Source organism: Solanum stenotomum, chromosome 1 (genome assembly GCF_019186545.1).
Source record: "Solanum stenotomum isolate F172 chromosome 1, ASM1918654v1, whole genome shotgun sequence".
NCBI classification, from domain to species: Eukaryota; Viridiplantae; Streptophyta; class Magnoliopsida; order Solanales; family Solanaceae; genus Solanum; species Solanum stenotomum.
The window spans coordinates 2,463,510-2,481,673 of NC_064282.1; the positions used below are offsets into that span (position 1 = coordinate 2,463,510).

Below are 18,164 nucleotides of genomic sequence, written 5' to 3' on the forward strand. Positions count from 1 at the left end.
CAACAACATTTTATAAATAATTACTAAAAACATATGTGACGTAAATGAGACAACTTTGTGTAAATAAATAATATTTATTCTAAGGATGTAATTTAAAGTTATCATGTGACGGAAATGAAAATTGTGACGTTGGTTCAACAAGTGCATTCTCAAGTACTTTACTATCATGTGCAGTACCTTCCCAACCAGCAGCAACAAAGGTAAATCACATATCAAAATCACAAGCACATAAGACATTTTGTGATGTTCTTCCTTTACGATTACGATATGTTTGTTGCACCGCTTTAGAAATCTCCCCTTCTATATATGTTCCATCAATCGCACCAACACAATCCCACCAAATAAAAAAAAACATCAATATTAGTTTAGTGAACATAAAATAAATTGGAAGCATTATAGAATGCACTTCATAAAAATAGCGCTTCCAAGACAATGCAAAGTCATAAAATAAATACTATCTCTTTAAACAAAGTTGATAGGAAATATGTAACTAAAAACTAATAACTTACACATAAAATATAAATGTGCACTTATTAAGTCCATAAAATAAATTTATTACTCAACAATCGGTTGGTGTGAGTTAAAGTGACTGTATATTGGTGAAAATAATAAATTTTATGTCAGTGAGAATAATAAATTTTAAAAAGTAATGATGTGATTATAAATTTTATTTACATATGAAATAAATGGTTAGTAGATATAAATGTGAGTTGTATTAACAAAATATAAACTCGTGGATCAATTTTTGTATTAAAATATCTCAAATCATGATATGGAATTGCCATACAATTCCATATCATGGTTTATGGAGAATATGAAATCACATCTCATGATACCATATCATGAGATGGAATCAACGTAAAATCGCACGTCCAAACGCTGATTTCATCTCACGATATCATATCTCATGGCCAAACGCCTACTAAGTGTATCCAACACTTTTCTCGATTTTTTATTAAGAGTCGCATGCCCCTACAAGAGTTTGAGACCACTTGCTATGTCATGTGACAGATTATGAGTATATCTTAGTTTAATTATTGAAGTAGGGAGTGTTTTTAATACCGTCAATGATTAAAAGACGAAACGAATAATTTACACCACATTTTATCGCACGTTGCTATTTTATCATTAATAATGGAGGGAGTACACGTGTAGGATATCCGAAGGATCAAGTCACTTGATCCAGCGGCTATCACTCTCCCTTGCTCCCTATTTAAGATAAGTATACCTTGACTCAGAACCACAGCAGCTTTCTACTAAGCAAAAAAAAAAAAAAAAAAAAAATGTTAGCCACTAAGAAAGCTCAGTAAGAAAAGTCAGTTAGTGCCTATCTAGCTTCCTCGGATACAGTATGTCTTATCCATCTTCTTTATATCGTTTTTTTCCCCATAGAGAATCGTCGATACTTTTCTTTTTTCAATATTTTTATCGTATCATTTTATTTTTTATATTTTTTAAAAATTTCTAAGATAAAAATAATATTTTTTTAGATCTTATGATTTTAAACTAATGATATATATAATGTACCACAATATTCGTTAATCATATGATCTTAAACATGTCATGAAAAAAGTTGAAATTAGTCAAAAAAATAAATTTAAACAGAAAGAGTATGATAATTTTGTGAGAAATTCATAATTAAGCATGTTTAATGACAGATCAACGATAAATTATCATAAAATCTTGTTTATATAATATTCACATTAAAATTCTCTGCAAGTGTTTATAAAATTTATTTACATAATGTTTGTATATATTATGGGTTCTGTCCATTTGCATAGCTGCTGCTGTTTTTTGTTAAGTCTTTGATTAATTCTGTTGATATTATTTTCTTGTTTATTATGGATCACGTACACATGTCTCGACTAATGTAGAGTTTTTATTTTCATATCTTTAATTTTTATTCTTGCAAGTATTTTTTAGCTTTCGGTACTCATTAATTTTTTATTCTTGTTCTATTTCTCGTATTGGCCCATTAAATCTATATATAATATAAAGGAGAATGTTATACACGCTGATGTGGCATGCTTCTAAGGGCTAGAAACCTATTTTTCTTTTTTGTGATTTTTTTGGCCATTTTTCAAATTTTAAAATACTAAAAACTCCTAAATATTAAAGAGAGCCATATTTAATTCTTACTTAAAGCTAATTAAGTCTTTTTATAATAGAACTCAATTAAGGAAAACACTTAATTGCCATTCAATTATAATTACTCAAATATACGTTATCAATCTTTTCATATTCGTATGTTACTAATGCTTTTGCCAACTATAAATACTAAAGCAAATGTCCAACAATGCACGCATCCTGCCTTTTTCATTCATAACTTTATTTTCAATTTTTCTTCTTTTTCGTTTTTACTCTTTTTGCAAGAAGTTTATTTCTTCTTTTTTCCCTTTTTTTTATTTTTATTTTTTATCATTATTGGTATTGTCTCCATAATTAGTAACTTTGTAATTTTGATGCCTGATTTTTAGTTGTTAGAAAATGGGAGAGAGCGACATATATATTATCTTATTCGTGAAAGGAACTCGTCAGGATCAAGCTTAAAGAATATCAATCATTACCGATATATCAAATTTTATCTACATATTTTTTTTATTGCAAGCTTGTATATAGTTATAGTGTGAATTCAAATTTAGCAAATTTAATTTTCTTAAGGTAAATGTCCTGTTTTAAATTTAAGAAATAATTATGTTAATTTTATATCAAATTATTCTTATTCTTATTATTATTATTATTATTATTATTATTATTATTATGAATTCAAATGTAACAAATTTTATTTTCCTAAGATAAATGCCCTGTTTTAAATTTAAGAAATAATTATGTTAATTTTATATCAAATTATTATTATTATTATTATTATTATTATTATTATTATGAATTCAAATGTAACAAATTTTATTTTCCTAAGATAAATGCCCTGTTTTAAATTTAAGAAATAATTATGTTAATTTTATATCAAATTATTATTATTATTATTATTATTATCAAACAAAACCTCTCCTTATACGATTTCTAAATGCTCCCAAAACAAGTAACATATTCAAAAAAAATAAAAATACAATTATTTCTTTCATCTCAAAACAAATGATATATGAATAAAAATAAAATCTTTAAGAATATTCTTCAAGATCCTCACACTTCCTATAATTTTTTAAGTTTTGACAATTGAGGTTTCTTTAATATAAGAACTCTTTGTGTAGTATAAATCAATTGATTTCTTTATCTTTTTTGTTGAATTTATAGAGAACCTACTGATCTTGTCGTAATAATAGGATAAATTGATTTCCCAAACATGATTTTGGGGGATTTGAATAAAATAATCAAAAAGTAAAGGAGAAGTGAATTAATTACACAAAAAGGATACAATTAGTATGACATATATTTTATTGTAACTGGGATAGTCATTCTAACAATAATATAATAAGGAAATAAGGAGAAAAATCAAAAGGGGGGAAAAGTGATTATTTTATAGTATTTTTTTTTTTATAAATATTCAAATATATTCTTAGATTGGAGTTACATATGCATAATTTAATTAAGATAAATTAGATTATAAATCCTTTTGAAACTGAAAACAAGAAGATTTGGATGAATTAAAATTTTAGAATAGTGTAATTAGGGTTACTTGTCCTACCAAATAAATCAAAATTATACTTATTGAACAAGGAAGGAAATGATACTAATGTTTTATGTTTTTAGCTTTTAAAATATGAGAGTTATTTATAAAGTTGGGAAATAAAAGGGAAAAGATAAGTGACATCCCTCTTTCATCAAGAATTTTTTTCTCCTTTTTTATCTTTTTAAAACAGCCATACTCTCATAATTCACACTTCTCCATTTTCATAATTTTCACTCTTAATTAGTAATAGCCATAACTCACATTAAATTATTGTAGTTATTGAAAAGTTACTTACATAATCATTTACTTTCAACAATTAGAATGTGTGCAATTTATATTATGGTGACATTAATAAGAACTAATACTAACAATTAATATGTTAATTATGAAAACAGAAAGGAAAAACTAAACAAGGTGAAGAAAAGAAGAACAACAAAAAAATATAGATATATTTATTTTGTACTTCATATATTTTTTTTAATCATATGTCTGATGGTTCAAAAAAAGAAGAAGCATATTGTTATTTATATACTTTTAATATACTAAGATTAAACTCAATGAACACATCATTTAGCATTTGAGAAGATTTAACATGTGGTAAAAGTTTGAAAAATTGTTATTATTTATATTTTTAATATTTTCTACTTATTTAAAATACCTATAGTTTTTTTGTCCATTCCACTAAATTAAATTTGAATATTATTGCAAGCCACAGTTGATATGAAAGCCAACATATTAGAAATTTATTGAACATAATTTTGGTTGTTGAATGAAAATCAAATCAAATAGGAGCATTTTTCAATATATTTTAAAACATTTAAAGTGTTTTTTTAAACAAATTATAATTGTAAATTGACTTTTCGATTAATAACAAATTTATAAAATGCAATTCACACCGCGCGAAGCGCGGACAAGTTTACTAGTTATATATATAAAGCAATGAGATTTTTTTTCCCTTGAAGAAGAAGAAGCTATGCAAGTTTGCCTCGATTTGTAGCACACGAAGAACACATAATTGTTTCATCTGAATATATATAAAATATATAAAGACTGATTTAGTGGATTTTATATGGATTTACTTATATCTGGTTTGATTAAGCTTTCAAAAATATTTACTTATTTTGAGAAATACATTTTTGTCAAAAATACGGTTAAAAAGTATCAATTTATATTTGATTAATTAATTGATTTGAAAAATAATTTGCCTAACATTAAAGCAATAATTTGTGTTTACCAACCATAAATTACTGCCTGCCATTGGTAAAAAAAATAAAATCAAATGGATTAAGTCAAAGAGTAACTTCTACTCTCTAAAAGAATTATTTATTTAAAAAAAACATATTTTTGACCAAACACTCTTCAAAATAAGTATTTTTTCAAAGTCCAATCTAACACGCTAGAGGAGGAAAAGGTTCATGTTGGTTGCTTTGCCTACGAGATCTAGTGTTTGCGTCACATTATATTAGCTTATTACTCTAATTTAGTGATAATTAATAATTTAGGGTCAAACACTAGCTTAAAGAAGACATCAAAAGATAAATTTTGATTTATGAGGTTTGACACTTCAGTATATTCAATAATAATAAGAGAATAAAAAAGAATTGGAAAAGGTAAATATATGAATAGTAATAAGCAATCAGGTAAAGAAAATACTAGTACTACTTTTGTGTTCTTAATTACTTGTCTAATTTTTTTTTTACTTGTCTTTTTTTACTTGTTTATTTTGATAAATCAAGAAAAGACAAAAAAACTTTACTTATTACACCCTCAATTAATTAATTTTAAAAAAGATAAAACTTTTTGAAAATCTTAAATTTTTAATTCATCTATTTCATAATTAATAGAGATAAAATGATAAACTCACTATGTTAATCATTTTTTTCTTAAAATGTGTCTTAATTTAAAAAATAGAAAAGTAATTAGCATGATTTTTCTTTTAAAATAAAATATACATATAGTTGGGCCCCACCCTGCTTTTGAATTTAATGAAAACTTCAAATACATTGGGTCCTTTTGTGCAGAGACTCTTTAGATGCCACTCATGCCACAACATTAATCTAATCTAAGAATAGACTAAACTATGGAAGTGCATTATTTCAAATCAGATAAATAATCAGTGCTACTATTACTTGCATTCTTATCTTTTTTTTTTTTTTGGGGGGTCATTTTACATTTCTACTATTTATCCAACCCCAGGAAAGTTTCTCAAGGACTCAACAGAACAATAATGGATCTTAAGCTTGGTTTTTATGTTCTCTCCCTAAATATCCTAATTCAGCTGGTAATTATCACTCTCTTCTCCTCACTCTTAACTACACTTTTTATATAAACTGTAATTAAAATGTTAAGAGCATTTATATTATATGTTGCTCACTTTGGAATCGTTTGGTAAGATGTATAAGAATAGTGTTGAATGTGGTGTATTAGCAATCTAGACATTAGCGATGATGGTATTAATAACACTTGAGTTAAAAGTGTTAAACCCACTTGCATTACTAATACTAAGGATTTTTTCATGTATTAGTTATGCATAACTTAATACTACCAAGTAGAGCGTATAACTAAAAGTGTACCAAACAAAGTAAAACTGATGCATGCATTACATTTTCTAATGCATTCTTCCTAATGACTTGTAGGTTGCTTATGGAGCAGAAGCTAGGAAAATGGTTGAAGGGAACCTGCAGGGCAAAATATTGAACTCTCCACTTGCTCAAATTGGTGTAACATCAAATGGAAATTTGCAAAATACAGACGACACTGAAAATTACTTGATATACAACAACCATGGAGACAACAACCATCAACAAGCCAAAACAGAGAACGCCCAAATTGGTTTATCATCATATGGTGATCTGCGGAATGAGGACGACACTCAAAATTACTTGATATACAACAACAAAGGAGACAACAATCATCAACAAGTCAAAACAGAGAACGCCCAAATTGGTTTATCATCATATGGTGATCTGCGGAATGAGGACGACACTCAAAATTACTTGATATACAACAACCATGGAGACAACAACCATCAACAAGCCAAAACAGAGAATGCCCAAATTGGTCTCTCATCATACGGTGATTTGCAAAATGAGGACGATACTCAAAATTACTTGATAGACAATAACCAAGGAGAAAACAAGCATCAACAGGCAAAATCAGAGAATGCCAAAATTGGTATCTCATCATATGGTGACTTGCAGAATAAGGACGACACGCAAAATACGTTGATATACAACAATCATCAAGAAGCAAAAACAGAGAATGCACATATCCATTCATCATCCCACATTGATCCTTCTTTAAGAGTTTTCTTCCTTATGGACGATCTAAAGCTAAGAAAAGAAATATTTATCTCCTTTCCAAGAAGGGATCTTTATCCCTCTCCAAAATTCTTGAGCAAGGAAGAAGCTAATTCCATTCCATTTTCACTAAAGGAACTCCCAAACCTCCTTCAACGTTTCTCATTCTCTCGTAACTCTCCAGAGGCGAAAGCTATGAAAGAAACACTGAAAGTATGTGGGATTCCACCTATAAAAGGAGAAACAAAGTACTGTGCCACATCACCAAAGGCAATGATTGATTTTGTTCAAGAAATAATGGGAGAAAAAACACCAATCAAAGCTCTATCCACAACTCATTTCTCAAATTCAACTCCCCTGCTTCAAAAGTATACTATTTTGGATACTCCAGAAGAAGTAGAAACTCCTAAGATGGTGGCATGTCATACCATGCCTTACGCTTACGCGATTTTCTACTGTCATCACACAGTTAGCAAGAGCAAAGTGTTCAAGGTTTCATTAGGTGGCGAAAATGGTGAAAAAGTGGAAGCAATTGTTGTTTGTCACTTGGATACCTCTGAATGGAGTCCATCTCACGTATCTTTTCGAGTGCTCGGTATATCATCAAGGACATGCCCAATTTGTCACTTTTTTCCATCAGATGATCTACTTTGGGTTCCAAAATTCGCCATTGCACAAGTGATTTGAAGGAGCACTCTCTCCATGTTATCAGCAGCTTTGTGTGCTACTGTTTGATTACTACCTGTTATTGTGAATTAGTAATATTTTCATGCATCTTTTCTGTACTGTTTCAGTGTGCCTCTTGTTTTGCTCACTTTTCAATGGTGAGATATAAATAAAACTAGTAATATGATTTTCTGGTTGATTCATTGTCATCAAATTTAGACTTCACACAAAAAAAAACTGCAACTCAAAGATGCTGATTGGTTGATTTGTTTGTATATGTTTTAAAAAGGAACTCTGGTTATGTTTAGTAAACTGACAAATCAATGAAACCGGGTCATTTTTTTCTTGATTTGAGAGTTTTCATCCAATTGAGGGTACATCATACATGTGACAAGTTTATAGATGGTGAGGATAAAAATAACTCTATTTTAACGATAAAGACATAGTCAATTAATAAATTAAAGTTAAAGATATTTTTAAACCCTTTTCCCTTAACTGATTTACCAACGATGAGTATTTGCGTACTTAGCCCAAAACAAAAGAGAAATTTCACCAAAAATTGTACGGTCTTTAAAGCCCAATGCCAACAAAATATAAACAAAGCCTAGTCCATCAACCCAAATCTTTTGATCAAATACGCCTCATCCCAATTTGGGTGTGTGGTATCGAGATGCTTTGAAAAATATTTTTCTGAATTTTCTTTTTTTTTAAATAGCAAATTTATCACTAGATAGTGTCTAGTGACCTTTTATTAAACATAAAAAAAAAAAATCATTAGGGATAAGTACAAGGAAGGGGGGTTAGACCTTGCTAATCCTAATCAAGTAGGAAAAAACAAGTTCCTTAAGTGAAACCTCAAGTTCATTGTCTCCACACCCCCAACCCAAACACCCTCACCCCTCTTTTGACCACCCATCCCCACTGCCTCGTGAACCCCAACTCCGCCATCACATTCAACTCATACTATTTTTTTAGATTATATATAAATACTCTTGGATAAAAAAAAAATCTCACTTACTAAATATTAAAAAATTGAATAATAAGTGCAGTTGTTTTCCTATATATTGTTCACAGAAATGGACCTAAATAAACTTGGATTTTTGAATCTAACCAGTAATCAATTTTCCTGTAAAATGGAGAGGGAGTGTGAAAATTTTATAAATAACATATATAAGACTAATAATTTCAAGTTATGACACTATAATAAAACTTTCAAGTTGTAACAATAAAAAATTTCAGGTTATAACAGTTTATTAAAAAAAAGTTTTAAAATAATAATAAAAAATGAATTTTAAAAAATAATAAAAGTAAAAAACAGAATTAGTTGTAGTAATTAATTTGAATACATTAATGATAATTCATAATTGCCATAAATTTAGGAGATTCAAAACAAAATAGGAATATTTGTTTTCCTTTTTTTACTTTAATCAGTTAAAAGTATTTTAAAAACTAGATTTTCTTCTTTTGTTAAATTTTTCTCTCTTCTCGATTTTTTTTTTTGTATTTCAAAAATCAATTTTTTTTCTTTTGTTTTACATTGTCAGATTCGTTTCTTCGAATATTTATACAGGTTGGATACCAACTTCATACATTTTTATTCTTTTAGTTTTTATCTTAGATTATGAAGTAAAAAAAAAAACAATCATATATGAATTGGATATCAATTTTATACAAATTGAATACCTGACACTCTTATTTCATGTAATCTAAATTGTTGTTCATTTGGTTTTCAATTAATAGCCAAAACTAAAACTGTTTTATGTTGAACCCAATTGGTATGCAGTTTTTATATAACTGGTATCCCCGAATTATAATAGACAATCTGTAATTCATATGTTAAGTTTAACAATGAATATGAATTATTTGGTACTATGTTTATGAGGTCTCTTTCAAACTAAAGTCCAATAAAAATGTTGATATCCAAATTGTGTACTATTAGTATCCAACTTGAGAAAACAATGCATATTATATATAATTGGAAGAAAACAGTGAATATTATATATCATCCAAAACATAAAACAGTAGGAAAAAACAAATATATATTATCCAAAACTTAAAAAGCTTCTAATACTTAAGAGTCTAAGCTCCAATCAACTATCTCAAATTAGATTTTCGTGGTCTTGGTGTACGGTAATTGTTGGTATCCGGAGCATGTTCGTTTGCTATGCGGGGTCCACCAAATTTGTTAGCAACAGTTTCAGTTACTTCACTCTCACTAATCGCACCATCATCGTTCTTTTTTTTTTCGTACTGCCATAAGATTGTGGCGTACCTTTGACGATGATACTTTGCATCGATATCAATGAAATTCATATTAAAAACTTCATTGCTGATATATTCAACAAATAAACATATGTACATACCACAATCACTGAAACAAAAATGAAAGAAAAATAATTTTAAGAAATAAAGTGAATTAATTTTTATGATGAAATCACTAAAAGATAGAAATACAAACTTTGAACTTGACTCTTGTTGAGGCACATTTGTCAGATGCATGACTTCAAGTATTAAGACAGTTTCATACCAATATTATTCTTGTTTCATACCATATTCATATACATATATTAGTTAGATGACGAACTTCATACAAATATTAAGACGGTTTCATACCAATATTATTCTTGTTTCATACCACATTTATATAAAGATATGAGAGATTTTGAATAAAAACTTCCCTGCTAAAAGGTGTATCAACTTCATACCAAAATTAAATCAGTTTCACACCAATGTTAAAACATACTACATACCACATTCCTAAATTGATATTAAGACATTTTTCATATCAATATAATTCATGTTTCATTCCACATTAATTCATAGACATAATGAGAGATTTTGAATGATAACTTTCCTGCTAAAAGGTATACAAAGTTCATACCAAAATTAAATAAGTTTCATACAAATGTTAAACATACTGCATACCACATTCATAAATCAATATTAAGTCAGATTCATACCAATCTTAAACATGCTTCATACCTTTTCTGATAAAAATAATAACCAAATTAATATCAATTCCATGATAGTAACTATACATATGTATGCTTATGTCACAACAATTTCATGTCAAAAATCAAAACAAAATTCATGCCACAAATAATATGCAAAAATAAACTGTTATAACAAAAATTCTACTAAATTTAATAATTGGAAAATAAATAAAATAAAATATTTACCCTAACCACTTTTTTGCCCCTTTTGATATTGAGATTTCTGAAGCCTTCTTCATTGTTGCTCTTCTTTTGGAGGGTTTTGATGACTGAGCCGTTTCTACATTTGTTGATTTTCTTGATATTTTTCTCGCTTACAAAATTTGAGTCCGAATCAGAAGGGGATTCCACCATTTTCCCCTTCCTCTTTTGTCCTTTATGATTTGAAGGACTTTCAATTTTCTTTGCTTGAGTTTTCTTCTCCTTTTCTGTAATCTGCTTTTGCTTGAGTTTTCTTCTTCTTTCCTGTAATCTGCTTCTTATTTTGAGAAGTACCAACCTTTTTCGCTGGAGTTGCATTTTTGTTATGCGGTGGCGTTTGAGTCAGTATGTTAAACGTCGGAGGCTCTATTCCAACCGTAGAACTCGCTTCTACTAATATGAGACTTTTTCTAGAAGTATGTTCTGATTTCTGACATATTTTAACGAAAATCTTGAAAACTTGATTCTTAGTATTGTGAAATCGCCCTTTCTTTCTGATTGTAGACTGAATATTTTCTTATTTAGGAGGTGATATTGAGATGTAGAAACGATTTGAATGGAATATGATTGATGAGGTGAAAGAGGAATGGGTAGTTGTTACAACGGAAAATTTTACTTTTTGAACGTGGGGGTGGTGGGTTACTGACTAGAAGACGCATGGTGACATTAGGGGTGTGGGTTTGACATGTAAATGTAAAAAAGGAACAAGAATCAAGGTAAATTTCCTATAAATGTGTAAGAGATAATTATGGTAGATTATTTATTTATATCATTTAATAATATATATAAAATTATAAAATACAATTTATTTAATAAAGTAAAATTTTAATTGATTTTCAAAATAAAATGTGATCTGTTATAACCCGTAATTAAACTGTTATAAGTAAGAATATTTTAAAAGTAGCTTTAAAATCCGTAATATTGTCTCTTAAATATATGTGTGGGGTGATTTTTCCTTTAAAAGTTTATAGGTTCACATTCGTAATTTATCATTATCGTCAAATTTACTGGATTCAAAATTTATTATTTACATAAGTGTATTTTAACACATACAAAGTGTGTGTCAAAACGTCACTTGATAGAGTGTATAAGAATAATAATAGTTAGAGTAGATTAGTAATGCTTGCATATATTAATAATGCACAGTGACGAATTCACATTTTTTATATTATGGATGCTCAATTTTTTTTAACTCAAAAATTACTATATAGTATGGTGCTTAATTAATACATTTAAATTAAATATTAAATTTTATACATAAATAGTAAAGTTTGTCATAAAAGACAGTAGTAGTGGGTGCTTAAGAACCCATATGCACAAGGTAGGTTTGCCACTGACAATGCATGTATTAGTTATGTTTGCATTAATTATATATACTTTTTTTGCATTATTTGATTTGACGCATTAAAAATAACATTGCATAAAAAAAATTATTTACAAAGATACCCTCCATTATTATGGTAGAAAAGATGTAAAAAGAGATTTTGATGGACAATTGAGTCTTTAACCATGTAATGCATGCATTAAAACCATTGTGTTGCTAATACATAGAAACCCATTATATATTAGCAATACACACCAAACCATTGTGTTGCTAATACATAGAAACCCATTATATTAGCAATACACACCTTAACACACAATAACATATTACTTATACAGAGATTAAAAAAGAATATCAATAATACACAAGACTAATGTATACATTATTTTTTCTAATACACTCTACCAAACGACGAGTTCATTGAATACTTCAATATGACATTAATAATGGAGGGAGTACACGTGTTTGATATCCGAAGGATCAAGTCACTTGATCACCGGCTATTTAGATTTGACCCCTTTTTAAGAGTGGATATAATATAAAAAGAAAAATGCTCGATTAATTAATTCGGATTCATGGGCCAGAACACGTTTATCTCACATATGCAATTGTCACCCATGTCTCCCCCTCCTCTCTCCAATTTTTTTTTTCTTTTTAATCCCTCTCCCTAGGAGCTTCAATCCTTTTTGCTTTCTTGGTGACTCGAACTCACAATTTTTGAGTTGGAAGTGAGGGGTGCTTACCATCCGAGCAACTCCCTTTCTTTCTCCAAATGTATATTACTCCGTCCATTTTTTTTAAAAAAAATAGCTTAGTTTCACTTAACACAAAATTTAAGAAAATAAAAAAAATATTTTAATTTTAATCTTGTGGCCGTAAATATATCACATGAAAAATTGAAAATTAAATTGTTACCAAAAAATGAAAAGGTTCGTTCTTTCTTTGATACTATCTAAAAAAGAAAGAAGGTTATTCTCTTTTAAACGAAACAAGTATTAATAATTTGTCATGACTAAATAATGAATAATAATAATAATAATAAATATTAGTACTGTTAATTAATATTGGTATTTGGTGATATTAATGGGTAAGAAGACATCATGTATTTATTTAGTTGAAATTATAAATAGTATGTGCGTAATTTTTTTTTAATGGAAACCAATTGCCATGATGTGTTAATTTAAATATTTTCATTGGTGTGTTACACGTCGAATCTCTTAAGTTTGGTCTTTTATGTTGGTTTCACTTGTAAATATATGTTTTCATTGGCCTCTCTAACTTTGTGTGATTAGTTAGCTTAATTCGCTCCTCCTTTTTAATCTCTAAACCTTTTGCATGCTTAATTCATTTTTGAACTCTAATTATAGTTTGGTGAACTTGAAATTAACGATATAGATTAAAAGGTTGTTCGTCAGCTTGAAAATTAAGTCGCTTATAATAAGGGGAAAGTTGATGTTTAGTTGATTGCTTCTCTTCAACCTGCTCATATTTTATTTAAGTTTCTATATTTTTGTCTTTGATGACCATGATTCACGTGATAATGCAAAGGACAATTATCACTATATAAATAATTAATGAATTTAAAATCATTTTGTACCATTAAACGCTTTGAGGTGACTTTTAAGGATAGACTTTTCTAAGATCGAGGTTTATGTATTTGGCAAGAAATAATATGTTGCTGTTGTAGAGATAAGCTTATCATTATTTACAGATATTATCAAAATCTTGCTTAAAATGTTTAGTTTTGAATTTTATGAAAATTTCAAATACATTTCTGTCCTTTCGGGCTAACCCTTCATGCATATGTTGAGGCAAATATATATGTCCCTCTCTAACGCGATTCGCGATATATATGGTTTAGAGTAAAATAATTATTTCTTAATTATTTATATTTGCATGCATGATATGTTCTTCATTGGACAATCTTGATAATTGGTTATGACATTATTTAGAAATTTGCTGATACGGTCCGAAGCGGATTCAGGATTTCGAGTCTCTGGGTGCCAAGTAGGTTCATCGGTTAACTCAATTTTAGGCTTCAGTTGAATTATTCGTCTTATCGGTCTATGACAACTATGAACAATAATAAGATGACAATTTATGTATTATATATACTACAAATTCTTTGCGCATGGGTCATGCTAATCTTCTCTGCATTGTTTCAATTTTATCAGATGTCTCCAACGAAGCAAAAGTTTATCGTTTTAATTTAGATGCTCTTGTTGAAAGTCAAATTCAAGACCGACAACGGAAGATTTTTTCTCACATGGAAAAAATCACTTTAGCTCAATTGGTTGACTATTTGAACTCTCACCTTACAATTTTCCCTTCCCTTCCCTACCTCCATATATAAATACAATTTTGCACCCCACATTTGATTGAGATCATAAAGTAAACAACGTTAAAACTTTCAGTTATACAATAAATATCATAAATATTCATCATTCATTTATAATTGTACTCGACAAGTTTTCATATTTTGAAAACGATCAATGACAATATCATTGCTTATATTTACAAATAGATCACGTTTTATGTAACATGCTAGTCAAATATACTTATAAATTACTACACCATATTAAGACAACTATTAGAAACAAGCAAAAAAAAATAATGTGCCGCGGTCATATTAAGGAAGTAAGTTAAAATTGAAAATTAAAAAAGAGCCAGTGCCTCAGCAAGCAAGTTAAAATTGCAAATTAAAAAACTGTCAGGGCCTCAGCAAGATTCGACCTCATGACCTCCGTTTTAGAATATGACCCTTAGCCAGCCGCACCACAAGGCCTTTTGGTTCCCTGGGTGGCACGTTTATTATTTGTAATTATATTATAGATATATACTTATATATACTAGAGTTTCCATCGAAGTTCGTGGGTGGCGTGGCACGCCTACAAACCTTAGTAGAACCGCCCCTGGATACGGTACGGACTTTATTAAATTGTCACTTGCCACAACAGTCCATCTAAAGAATAGACTAAAGTATGCAAGTGACTGCATTATTTCCAATCAGATCAATAAACAGTGCCATCTTGATTGTCCAAATATTTCCATTATTCAATTTATTTATTTATTTTTGAGTGTGGGGTAGGGGTGTGCATCAGTCAGTTTAATTTTATATTTTATGTATTATTGGTTTTCAATTTATAAATACACTATATCAATAAGATATTTTTTATCCAGTTTTTATCCTTAATGTTTCGATTTTTGTTTAACCAATAAGAAAATGCACATAAATTAATCATATTACTTCTCCAACAATTTGGCGCAACTATACAAAAGTGCAACATAAATAAAAGAACTAGGACAATAATGTGAATTGAAAGCTAAAGGACAAAAGTAGTAACCATAAGGAATTGATATTACTATTTATGTATGAGTAGAGTACTAAATTACTATTGTCTATTTGGGGTTATCGATTTACTCAATAATCTAATATTGAAAAAATCAAAGATTGAACCAATAACCAAATAATTTTTTTAATAAAATCATTAAAAATTCATTAATCATACCATTCGATTTATTGGTTGATTCAATTTTTGCACAGCAGGGGTCATTTTATATCTCTGCTATTTATATATCTAAACTTCAGGAAAGTTTGTGAAGGACTCAAAAGGAAAACAAATGGATCTTAAGCTTGGTTTTTGTATTCTCTCCCTAATTCTGCTGGTAAATTTCAGTCTACTTTCGTCAGTCTTAATAGTATTATTATTAATGGTTTGTTCAATATTGGTACTATTTATACAAAGTTTTGATTTAAATGTATGATGTTGGCAGGTTGCTTATGGGACAGAAGCTAGGAAAATGGTTCAAGGGAACCTAGAGGGCAAAAGATTGAACTTCCCAATTCCAGATGAAGATGTCCAAAAGACTAATGTCTATTTTTGGATTTATGATAACCAAGGAGAAAATGGTTATCACAAAACAGTAGAGGACGTCCAAGTTCAAGTTCATCCATCGTCAAATAACAAGAATCTTGAAAATAAGGATGACACTTATTTCTGGATATACAATAACCAAGGTGGAAATTCTCAGCAGGGCAATCACAAAATCAAGAAAGAGAATACCGGAGTTCAATTATCATCAAACAACATTGATCATGAAAACAAGGTTGATAATCACAATTGGATATACAATAACCAAGGAGAAAATGTTCACAAGCTGCAAGCGAAAACAGAGAATTCACATCTTTGGATTAACGAGAAACAAGGAGAAAATAAGCATCATCAAGCAAAAACGGAGAAGGAACATATCCATTCATCATCCCATATGGATCATATAGATCCTTCTCTGAGAGTTTTCTTCCTTATAGATGATCTAAAGATAGGGAAAACAATAACTGTCTCCTTCCCAAGAAGGGATCTTTCTTCTTCTCCGAGTTTCTTGCCCAAAGAAGAAGCTGATTCCATTCCATTTACTCAAAAGGAACTCCCAAACATCCTTCAACGTTTCTCATTCTCTCGAAACTCTCCACAGGGGAAAGCCATGGAAGACACACTGAGAGAATGTGAGGCTCCACATATAAAGGGAGAGACAAAGTACTGTGCCACATCCGCGGAGGCAATGCTTGATTTTGTTCAAGGAATCATGGGAGAAAAAATCCAATTCAAAGCTCTGTCCACAACTCATTTCTCAAACTCAACTCCCCCACTTCAAGAGTATACTATTTTGGATGCTCCACAAGAAGTAGAAACTCCTAAGATGGTGGCATGTCATACCATGCCTTACGCTTACGCGATTTTCTACTGTCATTACACAGTTAGCAAGAGTAAAGTATTTAAGGTTTCATTAGGGGGTGAAAATGGTGAAAGAGTGGAAGCAATTGCTGTTTGTCATTTGGATACCTCTGAGTGGAGTCCATCTCATGCATCTTTCCAATTGCTTGGTATATTACCAGGAACATACCCTATCTGTCACTTTTTTCCATCAGATAATCTAGTGTGGGTTCCAAAAATCGCCACTGCACAAGTGATGTGAAAGAGCAGTCTCTCCATGTTGATAGCAGCTCTTGTTGGCTTCTGTTTTACTACTACCTGTTATTGCATGTATGTTTACTAGTAATATTTTCATGTATCTTTTCTGTACTGTTTCAGTGTACCTCTTGTTTACCTTCCTTTCCTGTGGTGAGATCCAAATTAAATAAAACAGTACGATTTTCTGCTAATGGAACTTCCACAGTTGATTTGTAGTCGTAGAATTTGGAGTTCACACAAAAACGATTGCAACTCAAAAGTGCTGCTTAGAAATATTAAAGAACCTGTTACTAAATGCAAGAAGAAAGCATTGTACTAATAGACATCAGTATGTCAAGATACTACAATGAATATAGCTTATTTTATGTTTCGATTTCAATTCAAAGTAAAATTACAGGATGTAATATACTGCTAATGAATAATAATGATGGTGAACGACCAACACGCAGATAGTAGAGCATTCAATTAAAGAAAGGGAAATTATAATTATGCATTGCAATGTGTCCAAAATTTAAGTTACACGTGGATTATTGGATTCAAATCCAGAAGCAATGTCCTATATAACATGATTTACCGATAACCTTCTATTAACAGGCAGAACAAAGCTATAACAGAGAGAATAATCATAAAAGAACTCAAATAAGAATTTTAACAAGCTTCAATACTTTTCTACAATGGTTCTTGTTTTCTCAATAGTCTCTCTCTACAAGGGAGACCCAAAGCATTGTGCCACATCCTCACAGGCAATGCATGATTTTGTGCAAGAAATCATGAGGAGAAAAACTCCAAATCAAAGCTCTGTCCACAACTCATGCTTCACACTCAACTCCCCTGCTAGAAAAAGTATACTCAAGGTTTCATTAGGTGGTGAAAATGGTGAAAGAGTGAGAGCAGTTGCAGTTTGTCATTTGGATATCTCTGAAAGGATTCCATCTCGTGTAACTTTCTGAGTGCTCGGTATATTGCCAGGAACATCCCCTATCTGTCACTTTATTCCATTGGATAATCTAGTGAGGATTCCAAAAATAACCACTGCACAAGTGCTTTGAAGGAAGAGTCTCTCCATGTTGGCGGTAGCTTTTA

The 18,164-nt window shown here is 29.7% G+C and overlaps 1 protein-coding gene, 1 long non-coding RNA gene and 1 other non-coding gene across 4 annotated transcripts; 1 reads left to right on the forward strand and 2 right to left on the reverse strand.

The window, feature by feature from the left end:
- Nucleotides 1-1,240: 1,240 nt before the first annotated feature.
- On the forward strand, nt 1,241-17,272 carry LOC125864925 (BURP domain protein USPL1-like). 2 transcript variants are annotated; one of them, XM_049546088.1, is made up of 5 exons: nt 1,241-1,349; nt 5,825-5,909; nt 6,265-6,549; nt 6,778-7,419; nt 16,891-17,272. In XM_049546088.1, exons 2-5 carry the CDS (start codon nt 5,856-5,858, stop codon nt 17,083-17,085), a joined length of 1,176 nt encoding a protein of 391 aa, XP_049402045.1. In that variant the 5' UTR covers nt 1,241-1,349; nt 5,825-5,855; the 3' UTR covers nt 17,086-17,272. The 2 variants fall into 2 exon arrangements, with proteins under 2 accessions (XP_049402045.1, XP_049401375.1); XM_049545418.1 differs by lacking the exons at nt 1,241-1,349; nt 5,825-5,909; nt 6,265-6,549; nt 6,778-7,419 and adding an exon at nt 15,640-15,777 and having other exon boundaries at nt 15,886-17,272.
- On the reverse strand, nt 6,497-16,769 carry LOC125877068 (uncharacterized). The gene is made up of 3 exons (XR_007447595.1): nt 16,546-16,769; nt 6,852-7,074; nt 6,497-6,623 (listed from the first exon to the last, which is right to left on the reverse strand). It is a non-coding gene; the product is annotated as an uncharacterized LOC125877068 (long non-coding RNA).
- LOC125853987 (U6 spliceosomal RNA) lies at nt 14,204-14,301 on the reverse strand. Its single transcript, XR_007445287.1, has one exon. It is a non-coding gene; the product is annotated as a U6 spliceosomal RNA (small nuclear RNA).
- Nucleotides 17,273-18,164: the final 892 nt, after the last annotated feature.